At 47.5% G+C, this 22,393-nt stretch overlaps 1 protein-coding gene across 1 annotated transcript in view; it reads left to right on the top strand.

Moving 5' to 3' along the window:
* DNMT1 (DNA (cytosine-5-)-methyltransferase 1) overlaps positions 1–22,393 on the top strand; it is a 96,935-nt gene that overhangs the window by 21,426 nt on the left and 53,116 nt on the right. The window contains exons 8-22 of the mRNA XM_006898836.1: positions 4,018–4,102; positions 5,138–5,172; positions 5,514–5,556; positions 11,243–11,323; positions 11,400–11,509; positions 15,605–15,723; positions 16,004–16,096; positions 16,778–16,929; positions 17,370–17,557; positions 17,669–17,852; positions 19,445–19,542; positions 19,783–19,936; positions 20,932–21,044; positions 21,216–21,420; positions 21,504–21,637. Coding sequence (XP_006898898.1) covers positions 4,018–4,102; positions 5,138–5,172; positions 5,514–5,556; positions 11,243–11,323; positions 11,400–11,509; positions 15,605–15,723; positions 16,004–16,096; positions 16,778–16,929; positions 17,370–17,557; positions 17,669–17,852; positions 19,445–19,542; positions 19,783–19,936; positions 20,932–21,044; positions 21,216–21,420; positions 21,504–21,637 — 1,794 coding nt within the window. The remainder of the gene's footprint in view (positions 1–4,017; positions 4,103–5,137; positions 5,173–5,513; positions 5,557–11,242; positions 11,324–11,399; positions 11,510–15,604; positions 15,724–16,003; positions 16,097–16,777; positions 16,930–17,369; positions 17,558–17,668; positions 17,853–19,444; positions 19,543–19,782; positions 19,937–20,931; positions 21,045–21,215; positions 21,421–21,503; positions 21,638–22,393) is intronic.

Raw genomic sequence — 22,393 nt, 5'->3', positions numbered from 1 at the left:
GGTTCAAATCCACCAGATACTCTGCTGGAGAAGGAGGAACAGTCTCCTCCTGTACCAGTCAGATCTGATTTGACGGTACACACACACAAATAATAAAAATAATTAAAAACAAACAAAAAGAATAGTAAGGAGTTATTCTACGTTTAATTTCCTACCTGCTTATTCCACTAACAAGACAGATGTGTCAGGTGTGAACAGTTAAGTCTCCCTAGAAGGTCGAATCAGGGTAGACAGTTCCCTAAAAACCTTCAGTAAACAGCTTGAAAAAAATATGAAGACCAAAGGAAAAAACATTAACTAGGGTTGTGTTTTGGTTTTTTTTTCCCCATTTAGGAAGAAAGAGTCGGAAGTAAATCCAAAGAACAGTAAGTAGACATAATGTGCTTTTGTGTTCTTTGTAATATACGTGTTAAAGTATTCGGTAAAATCATGAAACTCTGCAGAGGACTAGCTGCTGTAACCCTGCAGAGAGTATGTAGGTGATGTCTGCCTGTCAAAGGCCAGATGACCACAACAAAGGCTTTGTTTCCTGCTCCTGACCCCAGGCCATTCCTCAGGGACAGTCACAGGTAGTGTCTGTCCTGTTGGTAGTAAAGGGTGTCACGCTGAGGCCCGTTACCTTTGGGAAATGCTGGTAATAAGCAGCCCCACATCTCGGGGTCTTCAGACTTAGAGCCACTGAGCACTTCTTGCAGTGCCTGGCAACTGACCCCTGTCCTGAGTGGACTGGCTTGGCCATCATGTGACTGCTGGTCTGGCCTCTCGTGGTTGTGGTATATCGAGATAAGATACTTTGTGGAGCTTCTGACGGCCAATGAAGCTGGGTCTAAGTCAAGGGGTGGGCAGAGCTCCCTGCCAGTGGAGGGCCCTGGCAGGAGAGGTGAGGATACCCGTGTTGACATGCAGTCTGCTGGCTACAGTCATTGATGCAGGACATGTAACACCAGGAGGCTAATACTCAGGAGTTCATGCCAGCTCGGTCTCAGGCCTGGACGCAGGCCTACTTCCACTGAAATCAGAATTCCTTTTGGGTTACCAGCACTCAGAGTCCTGCTTTTGTTGATAGTGTTTCTGAAGAGCTTGCGGACTGAAGTGGGACAGGCCCTTCAGGCTTCCGGCGGTGATGACTTAGCTGTCCTTCAGTGGGAAGGATATCCCCACTCTGAGTCTGAGAAGGTTATCGAAGCACTCCTTGGGGCTGCTTGGAGTACTTGGGGTCCCCAGGCTCCTAACCAGCACACGTGTGTTTTGTCTGACAGAACGTGGAAACAGAAACATCTGGAAGAGTCGGCCGGTGATGATGCAGTACCTGGAACTAGCACCAAAACCGAAGAACCAGAAGAGAAAGTAATGACGGCATCTTTATTTCTCAGTCGGCCTCACTGTTAGGTTCCTCGCTTCACTGGGGGAAACAGTGTAGATCAGGCACTGGGTTCAAATCCAGCTCCTCTTACCTGGAGGTTGAGACTGGCCAAGTTCTCGGGGTAACTTTCTGAGCCTTGGTGGCTGTCACCTCTGTCTGTCCTTGATACACAGTAAGAGTGCAGTCTGTTGGTCCGTAGTGGTGAAGGCTTCCCGTGTGACCCCTTACCTTCTCTTGTGAGCCCCTGAACTGAGGAAGTGCGACGCAGTAAATGCAAACGCGGGGTCAGCCATGCTGCTGCTGCATTACCAGCGTCATAAATCCTTGCGTCTGGCCTCTCCCATGCTCCCTCCATGACTTCCAGTTCAGCAAATGCTTAGACCCTGACCCACTACCCAGAACCAGAGTTGTCCTCAGTACAAGAGAGGGTGGAGAGGTTATCTGCAGGGCAGTCGAGCTGCCCAAGCTCTGGGGAAGGAGAGGGCCTCTGCTGAGACACAGGAGTCCGAGCTCTCGAAGAGGTGGACGGAGATAAGCCTGTGATGGTCCCTGGTGATCTGTGTGCTGAGATCGGGCGTGTGGAAGGGGCCTATATCCAGACTCCCAGGGTGGTGAGCCCTTTCCTCCTGGCCCGCTGCTGACCTCTTGGGGTGATGTCCAGCTTGCTTCAAGGTCTGTTCTCACCCGGCCTGTCTAGATACTTGTCATCATTATCCTGCTAACGAGCTTTCAGAACTAAGTGCGCGTCTGCATCAGGATTGACAGGGATGTTGGGATCAGTCTTCCGGTTCTCTCTCGTAAAGACAATATTGTCTACTAGTAGATCTATCACTGTATGATGTGGAATTGCTTAAGTATATCAAAGGCGTTTGTTCACGTGGGATCAGAAAATACAAGGAGTTGGTAACCTCGTTGAGAATTCAAAGTCTACTTTTCTATTCCTTCTGTGCTATATTCTGGAGTTTTACTGTTTTTCTCCAAAACCTCCGCTACCCTCCTTAACTATCTCAGTACCTGTCTCTCTGAGGACACTTGGTAGTTGGAGCTATAGGTATTTCGGCTGGTAGAGGCACTTTCACGGAACCATTGTGGATGGGGTTGGCAGACGATATCTCTCAGGCTGTCCTGAGCCCTCTGAATAAAGTTTACTTAATACACAGCAATACCTTTTCATTCCGTATTATCTGTGCTGCCACAGTAGAGAAACTGTGACCGATCATGGTGGCTCAGCAGAGCTGAAAGTGACTTTTAACTGGCCCTTTAAGAAGTATTTTACCAGGGAGCTCTGGTGACCTAGTGGCAGAAAGCTGCACTGAAATCCCAGAGGTGCGTGGTTCAAGTCCACCAGATGCTCTGCTGGAGAAGGAGGGACAATCTCCTCCTGTACCAGTAAGATCCGATTTGATGGTACATGTACAAAAAGATAATAAAATTTTTTTTTTTAAAAAAAAAAGTTGACCAAGCCCTGTTCAGAAGTCTGGAAGGTGGAGAACGAAGTCAAAGTAAAGCCTCAACGCTGTGCTCAAAAGGAGCTCAGGTTTTCCTGGTCTCCATGGTGCAGTGCTGAGAGCCCTAAGTGATGCTAATTCTCCCCTTTGTCTCCTCATGCGTGCTGCACCTCTCCCCTCGGGATGAACAGAGGCCCCGAAGGCATCTCAGCGATCAGTAAGTGGTTAAAATGCATGTGCCTTTGCTCTGTTCTTCGTGTTCTATGTGTGTGGACTTTTTTTTTTTTAAATTTTTTTAGTTATTTTTGTGAGTGTACCGTCAAATCAGATCTGACTGGTACAGGAGGATATTGTCCCTCCTTCCCTGGCAGAGCATCTGGTGGATTCAAACCGTGTGCCTCTGGGATTGTAGTTGCAGCTCCTTGCCACTAGGTCACCAGAGCTCCCCTTATGTGTGTGGTCTTAATTGCAGAAATGCCTGTTGTAGAAACTTGCAATAATGAAGTTTATAGAGGTTGTTGGTGCTGTTCAAAATGTGGATCCGTTAAGGCAAACGGGATGAGAAAAAAATCTGGGCCGGCCTTACTTCCTCACTGCCAGTGTTCCCATCACCCTGGGCGGAGTCAGGCGTGCTTTCTGGTGTCTCAGGCCTCTCATGTGAGGGGTCAGGTAGTGATGAAGGCCATACGTGAGAAGTGCAAGTTAGTGTCATATCTTTTTCAAGAAGGCCTTGGGCTGGGTGACTGGGCTTCTTACAGAAAGGTTGCCGGTTCAAGACCACCATCTGCTCCATTGGAGAAAGATGTGGAAATCTGCGTAAGCAAAGAATAGCTTTGAACCACTCTGAGGCCACGCTGCTCTGCTCTAAAGCTCCACTGTGAGTGGAAATGGACTCGAACACAGTGGCTTTTTATTTTCTAAATTTTATTTGTGTGTACCGTCAAATCAGATCTGACTGGTGCAGGAGGAGATTGTCCCTCCTTTTCCAGCAGAGCATCTAGTGGATTTGAACCGGATACCTCTGGTATTGCAGTGCAACTAATGCAGTGGCTTTTAATGTGCCGTTCACTTAGCTGCTTTTTTTGGATGGAAAAACCCTTTGTAAACCTTCCTTGTCAAAGAAGAGACATTCATTTGTCACTTTCTGGTACACTTGTTGGCAACAGTTTTTCTGCTCTAATATTTAGTATATTATTGACATCTCAGGTCTACCTCCAGGCAGAGAACTCAAGAAAAACAATTGGATGGAGAAAAATCTCAGGCAACTGATGTCAAAGATGAGCCTGAAAAGGTAAGTCTTAGAAATGCTTTCTCCACTTGAACATAATTACATACATCCCACTGACTGGAATATGGATTTAAAATTCGTGTATTTAAATTTTTTTTTCTTCATAAGTAGCATCAAGAACTCTCATCAACCTTGACAGTTAGCAGTGAACTTGACCAAGTTGTTTGAACCAAGCCTCCCCTCCCCTCATTCTCCTAAGTGCATGCCTGCCCCTGGGTGATTTGGAACAAATCCTAGCCTTACTTAACCTGATTATAAAAGAAATGGCTCTGAGGAAAACTCTTTAAATAGTCATGATATCATTGTCACACCTAGAAAAATCTTAAAACTAACAAGATATTTGTTAGGAATTTTGCTATTTGGGTAGAAGTATGGAAACCTTATTTGAATAGGGACATAAACCAAATACAATATTACTTGATACTTAACTATCGTATTGGTAGTTTCCCCTTTACTTTCGGAATCTGTTGTGCTTTATGCATTTTGCCAGTTGTGGCCATGCAACTATTAGCTTTTTCCTCTGCCCCTCTGTAGACGGGCAGGTGGTTGGGTCGGTCCAGAGGAGGCTTGGCCACACACACACAGACACACGCTTCCGAGGTAGTGCTAAGGGCATCACACATACTTCTTGGGTTCACATGCTGTCAGATTTCTCCTCCTCAGAAAGTTCACTAGTTTTTCACCTGAGATTTTGTTTAGTCGCCTCTTAGTATTTTGAGGATTACCAAGTGGCACTAGTCTAGTTGTCGTCCCTTTATTAATCTGTAATTAGAGAAACAGATTTCTCCTTAGTTACTTGCTCACCTTGAATGACCATTTGGATAGGGGATCTAAAAAGTTTCTGATGGTCCTTTGTTAAACTAGTATCTCCTATGAGACCTTTAAGGAGGACTTTGAATGTAAACGTTTTGATAAGATTTAGGTACTTAAAGGGAGTTGGGTCTTAGATTGCTTTTTACCAAGCTATGTAAAATGCTGATCTTGGAAACACTTCTCAAGTGTAAAACACTCATTTCTTTCCTTTTTTTGTTAATTTAGGATGAGAAGAAACGCAGAACTCCAATGAGAGAAGCGTAAGAATTTGTTGTATTTTCAGAGTAGATTCTAATATGAAAATGATTAATCTGGGAGAGAAAGCTGTTCTTGGTGAACAGTGAGAGCCAATTTTGGGTTTGATAAGTGAGCGCAGGACCAAGCTGCTTCAGCATTAGTTTTACATGTGGCAAAGGACCGCCTGTAACATAGGGACCACGGGTCCTGCTACAACAGCTGACTGCCATCTGTGGGCTGGGTCAGGTGTGATTCTGCCAGGGTTGACTTTTTTATTTTTTGTTTGTTTTGGTTTGGTTTTCTTTTTTCTTTTTTTTTTTTTTTTTTTAGTGTCAAAGATTTAAAATTCTTACTTTGTTCTCAGATCTGAGAAGAAAGCCACTCGGCCCAGATCACTGTCTGCCAAGGTAAGCTCTCCAGTGGTGCTTATGTGAGAGCCAAAGTCCCACCTACTGTTAGATGTCCGCTGAGGGACTCTGGGATGCTGACCCTGTCCTTTGGGTAGCGGAGAAGCAAGTGTGAATTTTAGGCGAGATGACCAGGAAATAGGCCTGAAAAGATGAACTTTCTGAAAAGACCTGAAGGAGGTGGGGAACAGGCCCTGCTGATACTACAAAGCAAAGTAGACAGGGACCAGCAGCTGTACCTAGGTTCTGGGGCAGGAATAACCACTGTGACAGACAGCTTGAGGTGGTGGTTTCCAGGTGAGATGAGGCTAGTAAGTGAACAGGAAGAAGGGAATAAAGACATTTACTGTTGACCATTTGCCACCCCTAGTGGTAAGAAGCTACGCTGCAGTCCCAGAGGCACGTGGTTCAAATCCACCAGCTGCTCTGTGGGAGAAGGATGCAGTCTTCTGTGCGGCTCACTGTCTCTGAAAACCCACTGGAGGGTTAGCTCTGGGTTGGTTCTGACTTGACGGTACAAAACAAGTTTGACTAGAAGGTGGCCTAGTGGCGCAGCAGTTAAAACAGCTGCTAAATCACGTGTCAGCAGTGGGAACTTTGCAGCCACTCTACGTGGGCGAGAAAGACAGTCTTCTTGCCCAAAGCCTGCGGTCCTGGAAACCCTGTGGGGCAGCCGAGTTCTCACCCACAGGGTCACTCACTGTAACTCGCTACAAGCAGGGTCGACTCTTGACAGGTTCAGGGTTTTGGTTTTTAGTGGGCTCTGATGCGCCTCATCTGGGCCCTGGTCGTCACAATGACTTGCTAGGCATCAGAAAGCTGGACAATGGCTAGGAATGATAGAAAGAATTGATGTCTCTGAGCTGTGATGCTGGAGAAGAGTATTTAATACACCTTGGACGAATAGAACAGGCTCATCCTTGAGAGGGTGAGACTAAGCTGCTCCCTGGAGTCAAGGATTCTGAAGATTTGTCTGACATACTTGGGACATGTTGTGAGGAGGTACCAGTCTTTGGAGAAGGATGTCGTGCTTGGGAGAGTAGAGGGACAGCACAAGAAAGGAAGACCCTCAATGAGATGGATTGACTCAGTGCCTGGGGTAATGGGGGTAGATATAGTAGAGACAATAAGATTGACACAGGATAGAGCCAGGGTTCAGGGCTGTTGTACATAAGGGTCACTGTGAGTTGCAAGCAACTCCATGGCACATAATAAACCTTATAGCTATGGCGTTTGACAAATTTCACAACTGAGCTCTCACTCACAGCACGTAGAGGTGGTGGTTGAAACAAGGAGCCTGGGTGAGACTGCCCTGTGGGGGAAGGGAGGATAGAGTGGTGGAAAGATGAGAAGTTGGCACTGAACAAGGGTCATGACAGTTCAAGCCAGGAGCTTGTGGAAGCAAGGGAGCTTGGCCAGTCTCACTAGATGTTCACAGGAGATGCTTGGTGAGAACACTGCTGGTAGAGAGAGCCTCAGCTTTGAGGAACAGTACATATTCTAGGGAAGACAGCAACCTCTCTGCCTGATCATCTGCTACTGGGACCTTCCACTTCCAGCTTCTGACATTTGAAATTCTCTCAATGTCCTAAGGAGTTGCATAGTTACTCTACTAAACTTACCAGTAACCGTCACAGACTTTCAGAATCACACATGCGCTTAGGTGCTTTCCCCTAGATGAGTAGTTCTCAACCAGGGCTAATCCCTGACCTCCTGGTCATCACTGTCTGGAGACAAGGCACTACCTGTGTCAAGAAAGAGGGTTTACCACATTTAGTTCTAGCAAAGGAATCAGATGCTGCTGCAGTGGCCAGAACAGCCTCCCTCAACAGAGAGCCTCCCTTGATCCACTATATTGCTGGTATAAGAAAAGAATGCTGCTCTGGATTATACCCAAGGAGTCAGATGGAACTTTTTCTTAACCTACAACTTTGTCTTTAAGCTCACTGAAAGACTTGTTTAAAAATCGATAGCTTCATCATTCTGAGTCACTCCATCTCATCCAGGATTTTCCTCTCCTGCGCTGTCCCTCCACCCTTCCAAACATGACGTCCTTCTCGAAGGATTGAGCCTTCCTTGCAATATACTCAGAGTATGTCAGATGGAGCTTCAGAATCCTTGCCTCCAATAAGCAGTCTGGTTTCACCATCTCTAGAATGAACTTGTTCATTCTTCTAGCAGTCCACGGTATATTCAATACTCTTCTCTAGCATCACAATTCAAATTCTGTCATCCTTAGTCATTGTCCAGCTTTCTGATGCAGAGCAAGTAATTGTAAAGACCATGACCTGGATCAGGTGCACCTTAGTCTCTAGACTGACATCATTGCTCTCTACTATTCCAGAGAGGTCTTTGACAGCAGATTTTCCCAATGCAATTCATCCTTTGCATTTGTACCACCTGGTTGGTGGTACCAAGAGTTTTGTAGAGCCAAGCAAACTGAAGACTTTGACAATCTCAATCTCTTCACTATTGATCATGATCCTACCAATCTGCCCAGTCAGTGGTGAGAATCTTTGTTTGCTTGATGTTGAGCTTCAATACATACTGAAGGCTGCAGTCCTTGACTTTCAGCTAATGTCTCAGGTCCTCCTCAGTTTCAGCAAGCAAGGTTGTGTCATCTGCATAATGTAGGTTGTTGAGTCTTCTTCCAGTCCTGATGCCACATTCCTCCTCATAGAGCCCAGCCTCCTGGATGATCTGATCTGCATATAGATTGAAAAGGTATAGAGCATGGATGCATCCCTGGCATATACCTTTCCTGATTTTGAACCATGCAGTGTTTCCTGTTCTGATGAGTGCCTCCTGGTCCAAAGTATAGATTTTACAGAAACATAATCAATGATTTGGGATTCCCATTATTAGAGTTAGCTAGTTGTGATCCACACAGTCAAATGTCTTTGCATAGACAGAAACAGACATTTCCTCTGGTATTCTCTGCTTTCAGGCAAGATCCATCTACCATTGGCCATACTATCCCTAGTGCCATGACCTCTTCTAAACCCAGCCTGCACATCTGGCAGTTCTGTTGACATGCTGTTCTTTTTTTTTTTTGTAAATTTTATTTTATTTCATTATTTTTGTGTGTACCATCAAATCAGATCTGACTGATACAGGAGGAGATTGTTCCTCCTTCTCCAGCAGAGCATCTGGTGGATGAGTCGGAAACGACTCGATGGCACATAACAACAACCTCTGAGATTGCAGTGCAGCTTCTTGCCACTAGGCAACCAGAGCTCGCCTGACATGCTGTTCTAGTCGTTTTTGGATAATTTTCAGCAGAATCTTGTTTGCATGGGATATTAATGATACTGTTGGATAATTTCTGTACTGTTGGGTCGCCTTTTTTTAATAGGAACAAATATGAACCTCTTCCAGTCATTTGGCTAGATGGTGTCCTTCAAATTTCTTGGCACAATTTGGTCAGCATGTCCAGGACATCTTTGATCATTGAAATATGTCAATAAGCATGCAGTCAATTCCTGGGACCCTTTTTTCCCCCCAGTTCCTTCAGAGCAGCTTGAACTTCCTCGTAGATCACCATAGGCTCTTGATCATGTTTCATGAAATGCCTTGCCAGCCAGTTCTTTTTGGTACAGTGACTATATATGCCTTCTGCCTCTTAATGCTTCCTGGATCGGTTAATCTGTCAAAAGCTTCCTTAAGTACTGGGACTCGAGGCTTGAATTTGTTCTTCAGTTCTTTCAGCTTAAGAAATGCAAGCTAGTTTGGCCCTTTTGGTATTCTGACTCCAGCTCTTCGCACATTTCTTTATACTGCTTTGCTTTGTCTTCCCACGCTGCCCTTTAAAATGTTCTGATCAGCTCCATAACATCTTGATATCTTCCTCTTGCTTTGGCTTCTCAGCACTCTAGTGCAATATTCAGTCTCTTCTGACATCCATCTTGGTCTTTTCTTCCTCCTGTCTTTGTAGTGACCTTTTGCGTTCTTCCTAGATATTCTTGATACCCTCCCACAGCTCATCTGGTCTTTGCTCGTTAGTGTTCAAGGCCTCAGACCTGTTCCTGAGATGGTTTTGAAATTCAGATGGGATAAACCCAGTCAGTTATACCTAATTTGTAGGCGTGAACACTTTACTCCTGGAAACAAGCTTACACCTTTACACTCTGTGAATGGTTTCCTTCCTGACTGGTTCCTTGGCAAGCATTGACTCATCCAGTTTGAAACTGTTGTTGCTGAGGGGATCTAAGGTAAATGGAACCACTTACAGAATCTTTATGTTGTCCACCAAAGGAAAAGGACAGACATGGGGACACACAGGAGTGGAGATCAGGCCAGAAAGTGTGAAGGCAGGGGGCTAACAGCTGGGAGAACTGCAGCCCCTCTGAGACACCTTTCTGGATTTTTTATTGAGAATCTTCAGGAAGGTAAACAAAGGACAATCACAAGGGAGTAGTAAACAAAAACAAAGGATCTTGGGAAGTCTTTGTCAAATAAGTCCTTCTCTATTGTTGACCCTATGCTTATCTCAGGAGGGAGAGACTAAGTAAATACAAACTAAGAATTATGTAGACTCCTAAGGATTGCCTTAATGCCGACCCCTGTAAACATTGAAGGATTGCCATAGTGCTACAGGGTAAATTCTAGCTTGTGTTACGTCTCCCTCATACCCTGATAAAGCATTTGGTTTATTAATATTAAACTTGATAATTCAGCTTCCCACGTTGATACACACAACATGGTTGAACCTCAGAGCATGATAGTGTGAGGAAGAAACGGTCATGAAGAGTTGTATAACGTTCTTGCCTATGAAGTTTGTCCTCGGCAAAAGTGGACTAGGGTGGTAGAAATCAGATTATTTGGTTGCCTTTCAGAGTTGAGAATTCACTCTAGGAATGGATGGATATATGCCTTAATTGGGTGTTGCTATTGTAATGTACCGTCAAGTCTTTGCAACTCATTGGAACCCTATATACAGCAGCTCTGAAGGCTACCCTGTCCTGAGCCAGTCTCAATAATTCTGACACACCAACCCCTACCGTCTCAGTCACTGTATCATTCCATCTCATTCTGGGTCTTTTTCTGTGCTGTCCCTCAACCCTTCCAAGCACGATGTCCTTCTCCAAGGACTGGTCCCTCCTGGCCAGGTGGCCAGAGTATGTGAGATGGAGCTTCAGAATCCTTGCCTCTAAGGAGCAGCCTGGTTTCACCCTCTCCAGGACAGACTTGTTCATGTTCTGTGGTTATATGTAAATGTTTTCCAAATCTGATGCTTACAAATAAGAAATCTTGCATGTAAACTGTCTCAGTTAAAAATATTAAGACTTTTAGGGTTATAACCTCACTTTTTGTAATGTTTCATATATTTGCTGTTCTTATATAGTTGACAGCTGTAGACTGTCAACTATATAATAGTTCTCTGTACTTAAAAATCTGGTCTCTCTGACATATTTATGTGGGTTAAATTATGAGGAAGACTATCTTACATTTACCCAAAGCAAGTAATAAACATAAGGCTAGACTCTCAGGAAACTGAATCAATAAAGCAAATCAAATGTTCCTTGGGGATTTGGGTTTCACTCGGCTCTGCATTGAGCACTCGCCTGTGGAAATGGAGCAGTCTTGGTATAAACGGTCCCCTGGGGGCTAACTGGTGGGGCAGTGCTGTGTGTGGCTTGGTGCTCCTCTCTGAGCCCTGTTTGTGTTGCTGCTCCCACAGACCCAGCCCCAGCCCCCGAAATGTATCCAGTGTGGACAGTACTTGGATGACCCTGACCTCAAGTACCAGCAGCATCTCCCTGATGCAGTAAGTGGAAGCCCTTGGCCCTGTCTCTGGCGTGCTGTCTTCTGTGACTGAGCTTGACGGGCCACTGTCTTCTCAGGTAGAAGAACCGCAGTTGTTGACAAATGAGAAACTGTCCATTTTTGATGCCAACGAATGTGGCTTCGAGAGTTACGAGGATCTTCCCCAGCACAAAGTGACTTACTTCAGGTAATGACTGTCCTTTTGTTTGTGTGCTAAACCGCCTTGTGACAAGGCAGTAACATTTTCCCCTGAAGAGAACAGAAGTTGACATCCTGGGGTGAAGGTCTTTCCCACCTAATCGAGGACAATTGAAGCTGATAAGAGCCATAACTTGAAGGGGCTGTAATGAACCGCCACCAGTTTACTGCTGTCTTCTTTCTCCACTCAGCACACATCCTGAAGGCTCCTCATTCACAGGGGGAGGCGTGGGCTAGATGCTGGCCTAGGTGTGTGGGCATTACTACCTGATCCCTGCTTCTATGGAGACAAGACACCAGCCGCACATACTAAGTCATAAGTAAAACCGCAGAGGGAGATGGGACAATGGAGTTTAGATATAGGAAAGGGACTTGAACACAGTCTTCGGTGGTATAAAAACAAGCCTAGTGGTTCAGGGGGATGAACAGGGTGAGAGGTGGGAAAGCTGAGGTGCTAGGGGCAGCGGTCAGGGAGTGGCCGGACCCGTGACTGGATGTCGCAGCCTCTGGCAGTTGCTGCTTCTCAGTGGTCCGCGCTGTCTGTCCTGAGCCTTGACAGGGGCCCCCTGGCCTGTGCGCATCCTGCGTCCAGCTTGGTTCCCTCACTTTACGTGCAGATACTGTTTCTTTGGGAGAAATGGTTTGCTTCCAGGAACAGCCCGTGTTTCCTTTTGGGCCTCAACATAGGCTTTCCATTCCCGAGAGGAGTTCTGGAGTGATTAACACACTTGGCTGCTAACCAAAAGGGTGGTGGTTTCAATCCCTTCTGAGGTCGTGTGGCAGAAGGTCCTGATCACTGACACACGTGGGCTTGCCATGAAGTGAATCAGTTCCATGAGGGCTGATAGCTGGGGTAAGAACAGAGGTGCCCCCGCAGTGACGGCCTGTGGGGTTCATGTGTGGGGTGCCCTGTGAGCAGCCTCAGAACGCCCCCTGCCCACACCAGCTCAGGCGGGGCTGGGGTGCCTGGGTCTCTTCATTCTGACTCCTTTCTCCCTTAATGGCATGTCCCCATCCCCTGAGCTTGAGGACCAGTCAGAAGTGCCTGTGGACCTGTGATTCCTCAGGACCTGGTCCAGCACGCACTTCAAACCTCAACAAATGCACAAGTGAAATGTGTGTTGGGTGCATTGGTGACCATGTGCACACCCGGGGGCCTCTGCGAGGACTCGGGACAGGCTCTGGAGAGAGGGTCCTGGGGTGGAACCTCGCTGGTGGTGTTTGTGACTCCCCTCGCCTTTGGGTCTGATGTGGACTAATTTCTGTCGGGACAGTGGCTCTGAGAACATCTCTCTAGAATGACCTTATTGTTCACACAAATATTAGCAGTCTTCTAAGTCTGTTTCCCCCTCCACCCCAGTATCTGTTGCCATGCCATGCTCATATTTTTTTTTCCTTAAACATATAAATGGTTAATATACCTCCAGCATGCTTGGGTTGTTACAGCCTCTTACCTCTGGTACGTGGCCTGAAGAGACTGGTTAGAACGATCCCGAGGGGTTCATTCTGTGAGCCAGTGGGTCCTGCCCCACCTGGGACTCAGACCTTCTCCAGCATTGTTGCTTCGAACTGGGTGTAAGCTCACCGGACCACTGCAGCCCTGTTCTTATTATTTAATTTTTTAAAAATTTTAGTGAAAGTTTAGAGACTTTGGATTTCCGTTCATGTTCATTGTTGTACTTTTCTCCCTGCCCACCCCTCCCCCACATTCACTCTTCTCTTTGAAAAGTAAAAGAAAAATTCTTTCATTGTTAGACAATCCCTCCACCCAAGTCCACTCCACTGTGCAGCCTTCGTTCTAGACTCCTGTGATGACAATACCTAGTCTTACATCCCTTTTAAACAGATCCCTCCCTCATCTGTTTAAATGCAGTATATGTTATTTATCCTCTAAGTCTCCCCCCAAACCCTATGTCAGTCCTCTTATAACAATGGCATTATGCAATATTTCTTTTGTGACTGAGATACTTCACTCAGCATAATGTCCTGCAGGGTCTCCCATTTTGAATAATACTGCATGAGTTCCTTGTTTTTCAGTGCAACATAGTATTCCATTGTGTGAATATACCAGAGCTTCTCTATCCATTTGTTTGTTGATGGGTACTTGGGTTGTTACCAACTCTTTGCTATTGTGAACAAAGCCACGATATACATGGGTGTGCATATATCTGCTTGGGTGGCAGTTATGGTTCCGTTAGGGTAAATTCCCAGTAGTGGAATTACTGGATCAAATGGGATTTCTATTTGCAAATTTTGGAGAAAGCATTATACAGCCTTCCCTAGTGGTTGCACCATTTTATACTCAATCCCACCAACAGTGAGTAAGGGTTTAAGTTTCTCCACAACCTCGCCAGCATTTGTTTGCCATTTTGTTGAATTTTGCTATTGTTACTGGGATGAGATGAGATCTCATGTTTTGATTTGCATCCTTCTTAGAGCTCGGGATTTTGAAAATTTCTTCATGTGTGTGTTCACCATCTGAATGTCTTCGAAGTGTCTGTTCATATCTGTGCCCATTTTTCAGTTGGATTGTTTACCTTTATCTTGTTGTGGTGCGCAGCCCCCTTCCTGCCAGGCTCTCTGATCCCTGTGAGTGCTGGGGCTGGACAGCCATGGCCCGGTGCCCCGCACACTCCAGCTGTGTGGAGACACCAGGCCCTGCAGTGGGAGTGTCGCAGCCGGCCCCCTCTTTCTGTGTGTCATCTGCGTGATTGCATCTTTTCCACTGCACTTCAAATCCATAGGAAGAGGCTATGATCTGTCTTGTTGATTCAGTTTCTCATTTTAAGAGTTTGTGGGGTTCAAAGATGAGAACTGAGACCAGATACTGTGCTTGGGGGGGGGCGCGGGGTGCTTATAGAAACCCTGCCCAGATTTTATGTGGCCTATTTGGGGGTTTCTCTGGATGACAAGGCCCTCTGCCCTTGAGACTACTATGAACAGGTCCATCTGTAGAGTCTCGAGTTCATGCACTGGGCATCCTGGCTTCCTGTGATAATTTCACTAAGAAATGTGCTCCCTGCAAGCCCATGTTTATCGTGGCTTTGCCCACAATAGCAAAGAATTGGAAACAACCTATGTGCCCACCGACAAATGAATGATTAGAGAAGCTCTGGTATATTCACACAATGGAATACTACGCTGAGTTGTTTGAAAAACAAGAAACTCATGAGCTAGTATTCAAAACTGGTGAGCCTGGAAGACATTATGGTGAGTGAAATATCTCAGTCACAAAAGGACAAATGCTGCATGGTGCCACCATTGTAAAAATGGAACTGATGGACATCAGGGTTGGGGGAGACTGAGAAAGAGGGAATAAATAATGTATACTGTATTGAAACGGATGAGGGAGAGAACTGTTTAAAAGGGATATGTGATTGGATATTAATCTCATGACAAGAGTCCAGAATGAAGGCTGCACAGTGGAGTGGACTTGGGGCAAGGGATTGCATAACAATAAAAGAATTTTTCTTTTACTTTTCAAAGAGAAGAGCGAACCGGAGGAGAGGGGTGGGCAGGGAGAAAAGTGCAACAATGAATGGGAATCCAAAGTTTCTGTAAATTTTTATTAAAATTAATAATAAAAAATGTTTTAAAAAAATGTGCTCCTAAAAGTTGACTGCTGTCTGGGTGGTGCGCCCATAGATGCTGCCCTTGAATTTGAACATAACCTCCCCAAAGGGAAGCCAGTTCTTCCTCCTCACATCCCTGCTGCACTTCTTTCTCTTACGTTGAATAAGAAGTTTCGGTAGCCAGACTTTTTTTCCTTTAGAAATATGCTGAGGGACAGACTTGAGTAAATCTGTTTTCTTTCTTGCCTAATTTGAAGAATCCCTGGTACACCCTGTCTGTCTCGCTGTGCCCTGTCTTGCTCACCTGAGTGGTTACCTTTGGAGACACATAAGCTACCATTTGTGCTCACGCAGGTCAGAGAAAGAGTGGGCATCTTGTCTTTGTGATAGGCCCCTGTTAATGTAGTGTCTTCAGCACAAGTATGAGGGAGTTAGGTAGGGATTGAACTGGGTCCCCCCCAGTGTGTGTCTTCTTTCTGACTGTACCCCACGGCTTTCTCGGCCCCATCTAGTGTGTACTGTAAACTCGGGCATCTGTGCCCAATCGATACCGGCCTCATCGAGAAGAACGTTGAACTCTACTTGGCTGGTTCGGCAAAACCCATCTATGCGGATGACCCGTCTCCTGAAGGTGAGTGGAGCACTTCTCAGTTAGGCTGAGGGCAGGGGACTGGCACACACCTCCAAAGCCGTGGTGTCCTGGAGCCGCTGTCTCTCAGAGCTGTGAGTTGACGTGCGGTGCTTTGAACTAGCAGTAAGCAAATCCCTGTAGGCTGTGGCAGAGACTGCCCCGCTCGGCTGATGAGAAATGTCAGCGGAGTTGGGCACTCGTAGCGTCCCTCGGGCCCGAGTTTCTGATGCGAGTCCTGCCTCTTCATTTGTCTCCTGTTTGGATATGGTTCCTCCCTCAGGTGGTGTTAATGGTGTCAACCTTGGCCCTATAAACGAGTGGTGGATCACCGGCTACGACGGAGGGGAGAAAGCCCTGCTGGGCTTCAGCACCTGTAAGTGTTGGCACTAAGTGTGCCCTCTTCCTGCGACCTCTGTCTTTTTCTCTTCCCAGGGGGTGGGTTGGGCTCTAGTGGGAAGTCTGCACATTCCTCCAGAAAACAAATGCCACATGATGACGAGAACTATCGAGCTGTGAGGGTGGCCTCTGGTGCTCGCTACAGCTGGCCCTGGAACCGACCCTCTAGTTAAAAGAGCAGGTCAGATTCTTGCCGTTGAAATCCTGACTAAATTCTGAGCCCACGGATGAGTTAAGTCAAAGCTGTCAGGATTCTGGCTGAATCGCACAGGAGCTCTGGGAGCGTAGGGTCTCCTATGCTGAGCCGCTAACCTTTAGATCAGCAGTTTGAATCCACCAGCTGCTCCTTGGGAGAAAGATGGACCACCAGATGCCGCAGAGACTCAGAGCCTTAGAAACTGAGGGAGGTAAAAAAAAATTAAAAAGAAAAAAAGAAACTGAGGGAGGGTCGCTGAGCTACAACCATCTTGGCAAAAGTAGATGAGGTGGTTCAGTAGCTTCAGAATGCGTGAACTCCACTGGGCTATACTCTGTGCTTTTGAGGGTTGACTGTGGAATAGTTTTTAAACTGTTCTGTAATTTTGATCCACTTGTCCCTGCCCTGTGGCTACTGCAGGTGCCCTCAGGTTCACACTAAAATGTCATCTCTCCCCTCCAGCCTTTGCTGAATATATCATGATGGATCCCAGCCCAGAGTATGCCTCGATATTCGCACTGATACAGGAGAAGATCTATATAAGTAAGATAGTAGTGGAGTTTCTGAAGAATTTTCGAGACTCAACCTATGAAGATCTGATCAATAAGATTGAAGTAAGAGCTTTCGGTCTTTCATCATCTGGGCCTTACACCAGCTTACCAAGGCAGGCCTGCCCTCTGTGTCCACAGTTCCTGTGCAGATCAGAAATTTTTTGGAGGATGAGGGAAGCAAGCAACTGAGTGGGTCAAAGTAGTCCTTCCAAAATGCTGTTTGCCCAGCATTCACATTGCATTAGGTCTCATAAGTTGTATGGGAGAATACTCATCAATTACATGCAGCTTTTATGCCGTTTTGTACAAGGGGCTTCAGCATCTTCAGATCTTGGTATGAGGCTCTGGGGCGGCAGGGGGGTCCTACTAGAACCAGGTTCTTCCAGATACTGAGGCGTGAGTGTGTAGAGGCCTTAAAGAGACGGGATCAGCAGCTCTTTCTGTTGGAGTGAAACAATTTTGCTTAAGTATAAGCTGTTTTTCTTGTGTTTTCTCTTGTTAAGACCACCGTCCCTCCTCCTGGACTCGGCCTGAATCGCTTCACCGAGGACTCTCTCCTCCGACACGCCCAGTTTGTGGTGGAACAAGTGGAGAGTTATGACGAAGCCGGGGACAGTGACGAGGAGCCCATCTTCCTGTCCCCCTGCATGAGGGACGTGATCAAACTTGCCGGGGTCACTCTGGGACAAAGGCAAGGATTCCAAATAGGGACTAGCACAGACGGACCGCTGAGTGCCTCGCCTGCCGGTGACAAGCGTGCTGCTCCCAGCACCTCGCTAAAACAGCGGCCTCTCTCTTCCAGGCGAGCCAAAAGGCGGCAGGCCATCAGACACTCCACCAGGGAGAAGGATAAAGGGCCCACCAAAGCCACCACCACCAAGCTGGTCTACCAGATCTTTGACACCTTCTTCGCCGACCAAATTGAGACCTTTGACAAGGAAGATAAGGAGAACGCCTGTAAGCGCCGTCGGTGTGGCGTCTGTGAGGTAACCTCACTCGAGCCGGGCTCCCGAGAGCCTCTGCGAGCAGCCTGCTTCATCTTCGCGGCTTGATGCTTACCGCTCAAATGTGATGCAGCCAGAGGAGTTGGGAGGAAGAGTTAGGACCCTGCGTGGCCCGCGAGCAAGTTGATTGGCACGACAGCTGTCTTAACTCGCATGCTCTTGGTGCTCTACTGTTAATGCCACTGTCGTTAACTAAAGAACGGTGGCTCCTGAGCCCGGGCTTCCTGCATGACACTTGCTGTCTCCCGTGTCAAGGCATGAGAGCAGAGGGAACGAGTTCCTCCAAGGAAAGACCCCATCCTCTGCACGACAGTCTCCCAGGAACTGGCCCTCCCGTGGCGTAGCGTTCCTGGGAAAGTGGGCACGCTGTCAGACTAAGACTGGAGGCCGTAAAAGGCTTCTTTGTGCCTGTGAACTTGTAAAGAGCTGCTTACCTCGGTACAGAGGAATGGCACAGGAGAGGGCAAGGTTCAGACCCGGTCACAGGTTCACTGAGTCGTAGTCGACTCGATGGCACACAACAGCAGCGGCAACAGTGTGACGCAGAGAGAGCAAGTGTGCTTGGATCTGTTGCCTGACCTCCCTCAACGGCTAGCAGCCTGAACTCAGAGCTTTGCCTTTGGCCTTAAAGGCCAACCTCACCCGGGATTGGCATGTCTGCACCTTGCTGGCTTTCCTGCTTCTTCACATTTGTGCCATATCGCTAACTCCTTTTAACCTTTGTCTTAAAGTGCCGTGTACCTGGTTATGTTCATCTGTTAGGTGTTGACACATATCTAGTTAACATGTTGTAGCGATTCCCAGCCTGTTCATGATGGGCAGCTTTTACTTTGTACCTGATAGGACAGTGATGTCCTTGAACTCCAGTTCCAGTCCTGTGAGGGTCACTGTCACTGCTCAGAAGTGGCATTGCTGGGCTCTCGTGTTTATTTAACTGGGGTGGTTTTGCCCTTTTATCCTCCCTGGAGTTGGTGCTCACCTGTGCCCACACCTGTGCCAGGGCTGCCTGGCTGGTTTTTCTGCCAGTCTGGAGGGTCTGAGTGAGGGCACATTTCTAACTCTCCTTCTATTTCTCATGAGGCAAAATGTGTTCTTGAAAAAATGACCACTCACCAAAAAGCTGGTTATGGTTACCAAGAGCCTTGCGTTTCTGTTACCTGGCACTGCTGTAACAGATAAAACCCTCCCTGACTGAGCGGCTTTAAGAACAAATCCATTTTACCGCAGTTCAGAAAGCTGGAATCGTGAATTCAGAGTCTGACCCTCTGTCTGTCGGAACTGGTAGCAGCTGGTGGTCCTTTGCTACCTAATGATTGTCACAGAGCCATCTGTCTGTCTCTCTGTCTTCTTCATTGTGCGCTTGCCAGTCAGTGTCTGTGATGCTTACACTCAGAAGCAATTAGACTAAAGCTCACCCTACACCCACATGGCCTTTTAATGAAAGTGAAGCTCCCTGCCCAAGTGGGACTCTATCCTCAAGTGTCAGTGAGGGTCCTAACGCGTGTTTTTTTTTTTTTGAGGGACACCACCTGTAGCTTTCACCACTGACAGGCTTTCTTGATGGCATTTTCTAGGTTTGCCAGCAGCCCGAGTGTGGACAGTGCAAAGCTTGTAAGGACATGGTTAAGTTCGGTGGTAGCGGCCGGAGCAAGCAGGCTTGTGAAGCGAGGAGGTAGGTTTGGCCCGCCCTCTGTTCAGCCCTCTGTTCCGGGCTCGTGTTCACTGCTGGGAGACGTCCTGCTCTGCAGATGGGACAGCTTTGTAAGCGTCCTCACAAGGCCTGGTTCTGGCGTCTGACTCACACGCCTCGTTGGCTTTACTTAGGAAAAGGGCCTGGCTCACGGCCAGGTTGTTCTGGGAGGAATGATGAGGGCCCTCAGTTGATCCCAATAACTCATCAGTGACTCTGCAGGTGCCCCAATATGGCCGTAAAGGAGGCAGATGAGGATGAAGAAGTCGAAGAGAATATCCCAGAAAAAATGCCATTACCAAAAAAAAAAATGCATCAAGAGAAGAAACAGAAACATCACAAGAACAAGATCACTTGGGTTGGAGAGCCTGTCAAGGTAATCTTGGGGAAGACCCTCCACTTCGGTGCTGCCTCTGGTCTCCTGGTGCCAGACTGTCAGCACCCTGAGCCTGGAGCGGGAGGCCCACGTGTCCGACCCAGGAGAGAGCGAGGCCAAGTGACAGGCCAAAATGCACGGCTGAACACACTGACATGTTCGCTTGTGTCTGTAGACTCAGCTTTCCTGATACTACAGAAGAGTGATGGATAGTTCTGGGAACACTGGACCTGTTGAAAAAGTGGTCATAGCCATTCAGACCTGGGAATGCGTTTTTCAGGGTACTCCCAAATTTCCCCCAAGTTGTTGGTGGGGTCTCTTTCAGGGTCGGTTCAAGGACCTTGAAAGGAAGTGTCATCTTACCATCCCTTCCTTCCTTGGTGGTTATAAACCAAAGATGCGCTTGGCCCATTCAGAGAACATGAGCACCTACTGGGTGCTGGGGTAGGCTCGGAGCATGGCGGTAACATGCGGCTAAGCTTCGTGGGGTTGATGGTTCAGTGCTGGAAGAAGACACATGACCAATGGTGTGAGTGCTTTTGCAGGACACAACAGGGCTGAGGGCTGGAAGGGGCTGGTCTGATGGAAAGGAGCTAGCGCGGAGAGCAGAGAAAATCCGGGGCAGAGCCCTCGGGGAGGGGTAGGCAAGCCACGTGACTGATGTGACGGGAGTTGAGGAGTTAGGAGTCCCTGGTGACCTTACCACGGGAAGGATGTGGTACTGCTACTGTTAATATCAGACACCAGAATCCGATTCAAGGCTGACCTTGAACAGAGCTGATGGGGGTGAGGCAGGCAGATCCCTTTGCTTCAGGCTTCCAGGCAAGAAGAGTTAGAGGCTCCCTTTCAAAGCCAGACGTGGAGATGCCTGGCTTCTCTCTAAGGAAGTCCTTGAGTTAAACTCTCGTGTAATGGTAACAGGATCTCACAAAGGGCCCATCTAGCATGACCTTTCAAATGATGCTCAAATTATTCTTTTGCAGATTGAGCAAAAGAGTGAGGGAAAGAAGATTTACTATCAGAAAGTCTGTATTGATTCCGAAATCTTCGAAGTAGGGGACTGTGTCTCTGTTTCCGCAGTTAATTCCTCACATCTCTATTTTGCAAGGTTTGTATCCTTCCCCTGGCTTGACCTGACCACACTTTCTGCAAGTAGGAGATGCATGTCTTGCAAGATGAACAACTGCCGTTTGTCCTGAAAGATCCAAAACAATCTTAGTAGGTTGTCACGTGTCCACTTATCAAGCTAGAACCTTTCCTTCCCCGCCCCCAATTGCAGAATCACCGCCTTATGGGACGACAGCAACACCGGACAAATGTTTCATGCCCACTGGTTCTGTACCGGGAGAGATTCAATCCTGGGAGCGACGTCAGACCCTCTGGAACTATTCCTGGTGGACGAGTGTGAGAACTTGCAGATGCCTTACATCAACGAGAAAGTCACAGTTGTTTACATCCCTCCTCCAGAAAACTGGGCGCTAGAGGTAAGTGTCGTCCAGCGCCTTCCAGCTCCCTTCCTCCTGCCCGTCACGTGAGGTCACGGCTGACGGCGCTCTTCTCACCCAAGGGAGGCCAGGACCCTGAGCCCATCATGGCTGACACCGACGGGAAGACCTATTTTTACCGGATGTGGTATGACCACGATTACGCAAGGTTTGAAACCCCTCCAAAAACTGAGCCCACGGAAGACAACAAGTACAAGTGAGTATTGGCCCTAGGTTCCAGTGGTGTCCCTTCTCTTGACCCTGCCCTGTTAGGGAGGTGCTTTCTGTACAATCACTAGCTCTTTTTGGGGGGGGGAGGCAGGGGATGGTGCCCTAGTCAAGTCTGTTTATTGCTGGGAGATGAGGTGCTGGCACCGGCCTTCCAGGGTCTGGCCGAGAAGTGGTGGGTGCTGGTGGGATGGACGCACGGATGTGGTCGGGGCTCAGGCCAGCCTCACGCACTGGGAGGGTACTGCAGGACCAGCTGGTCAAAATCATTCTCCTTGACCTGGTGGTACTCTTGGAATGGGTGGGACCTATGGGAATCCTGTGACAGGTAGAGGTTGGTCACCTCAGGGGCCTTGCCCAGGTGCTGTGACAGGACAATGAGGTTGATCAGCATCTCTGGGTGGCCACTGTCCTTCACTCACTATGCCTCGCTGATGCTGGTAACTGCCAGTGTCGAAGGAGTTCTTCATGTCAAACAGCTCGTCCGCCTCCCCAGAGCCGCTGGTGGCCGGGGCGGGGGGGGGGGTGCTGGTGGAGCCACAATACTGTCATCTCAGCCACTTTTTTTCAATTACTGGCTCTCAAGGGGCTTCTGTGGGGAAATTCCTACCCACCCTGTAACTGGTTAACTCAAGACCAGCCTGACTCCACTGGAATTGCCTAAGTTGTAGGTAACATAAGAGGAATTCACTTTTGCTAGAAGCTCTCATTTCTTTTTTTTTGTTGTCTACTGTTTTTTTTTTCT

This window comes from Elephantulus edwardii, unplaced genomic scaffold (assembly GCF_000299155.1).
Source record: "Elephantulus edwardii isolate Elephantulus edwardi_28Jun2011 unplaced genomic scaffold, EleEdw1.0 scaffold00237, whole genome shotgun sequence".
NCBI classification, from domain to species: domain Eukaryota; kingdom Metazoa; phylum Chordata; class Mammalia; order Macroscelidea; family Macroscelididae; genus Elephantulus; species Elephantulus edwardii.
Note: the sequence above shows the minus strand (reverse complement) of the source record. Positions and strands in the feature narration are given on the sequence as shown.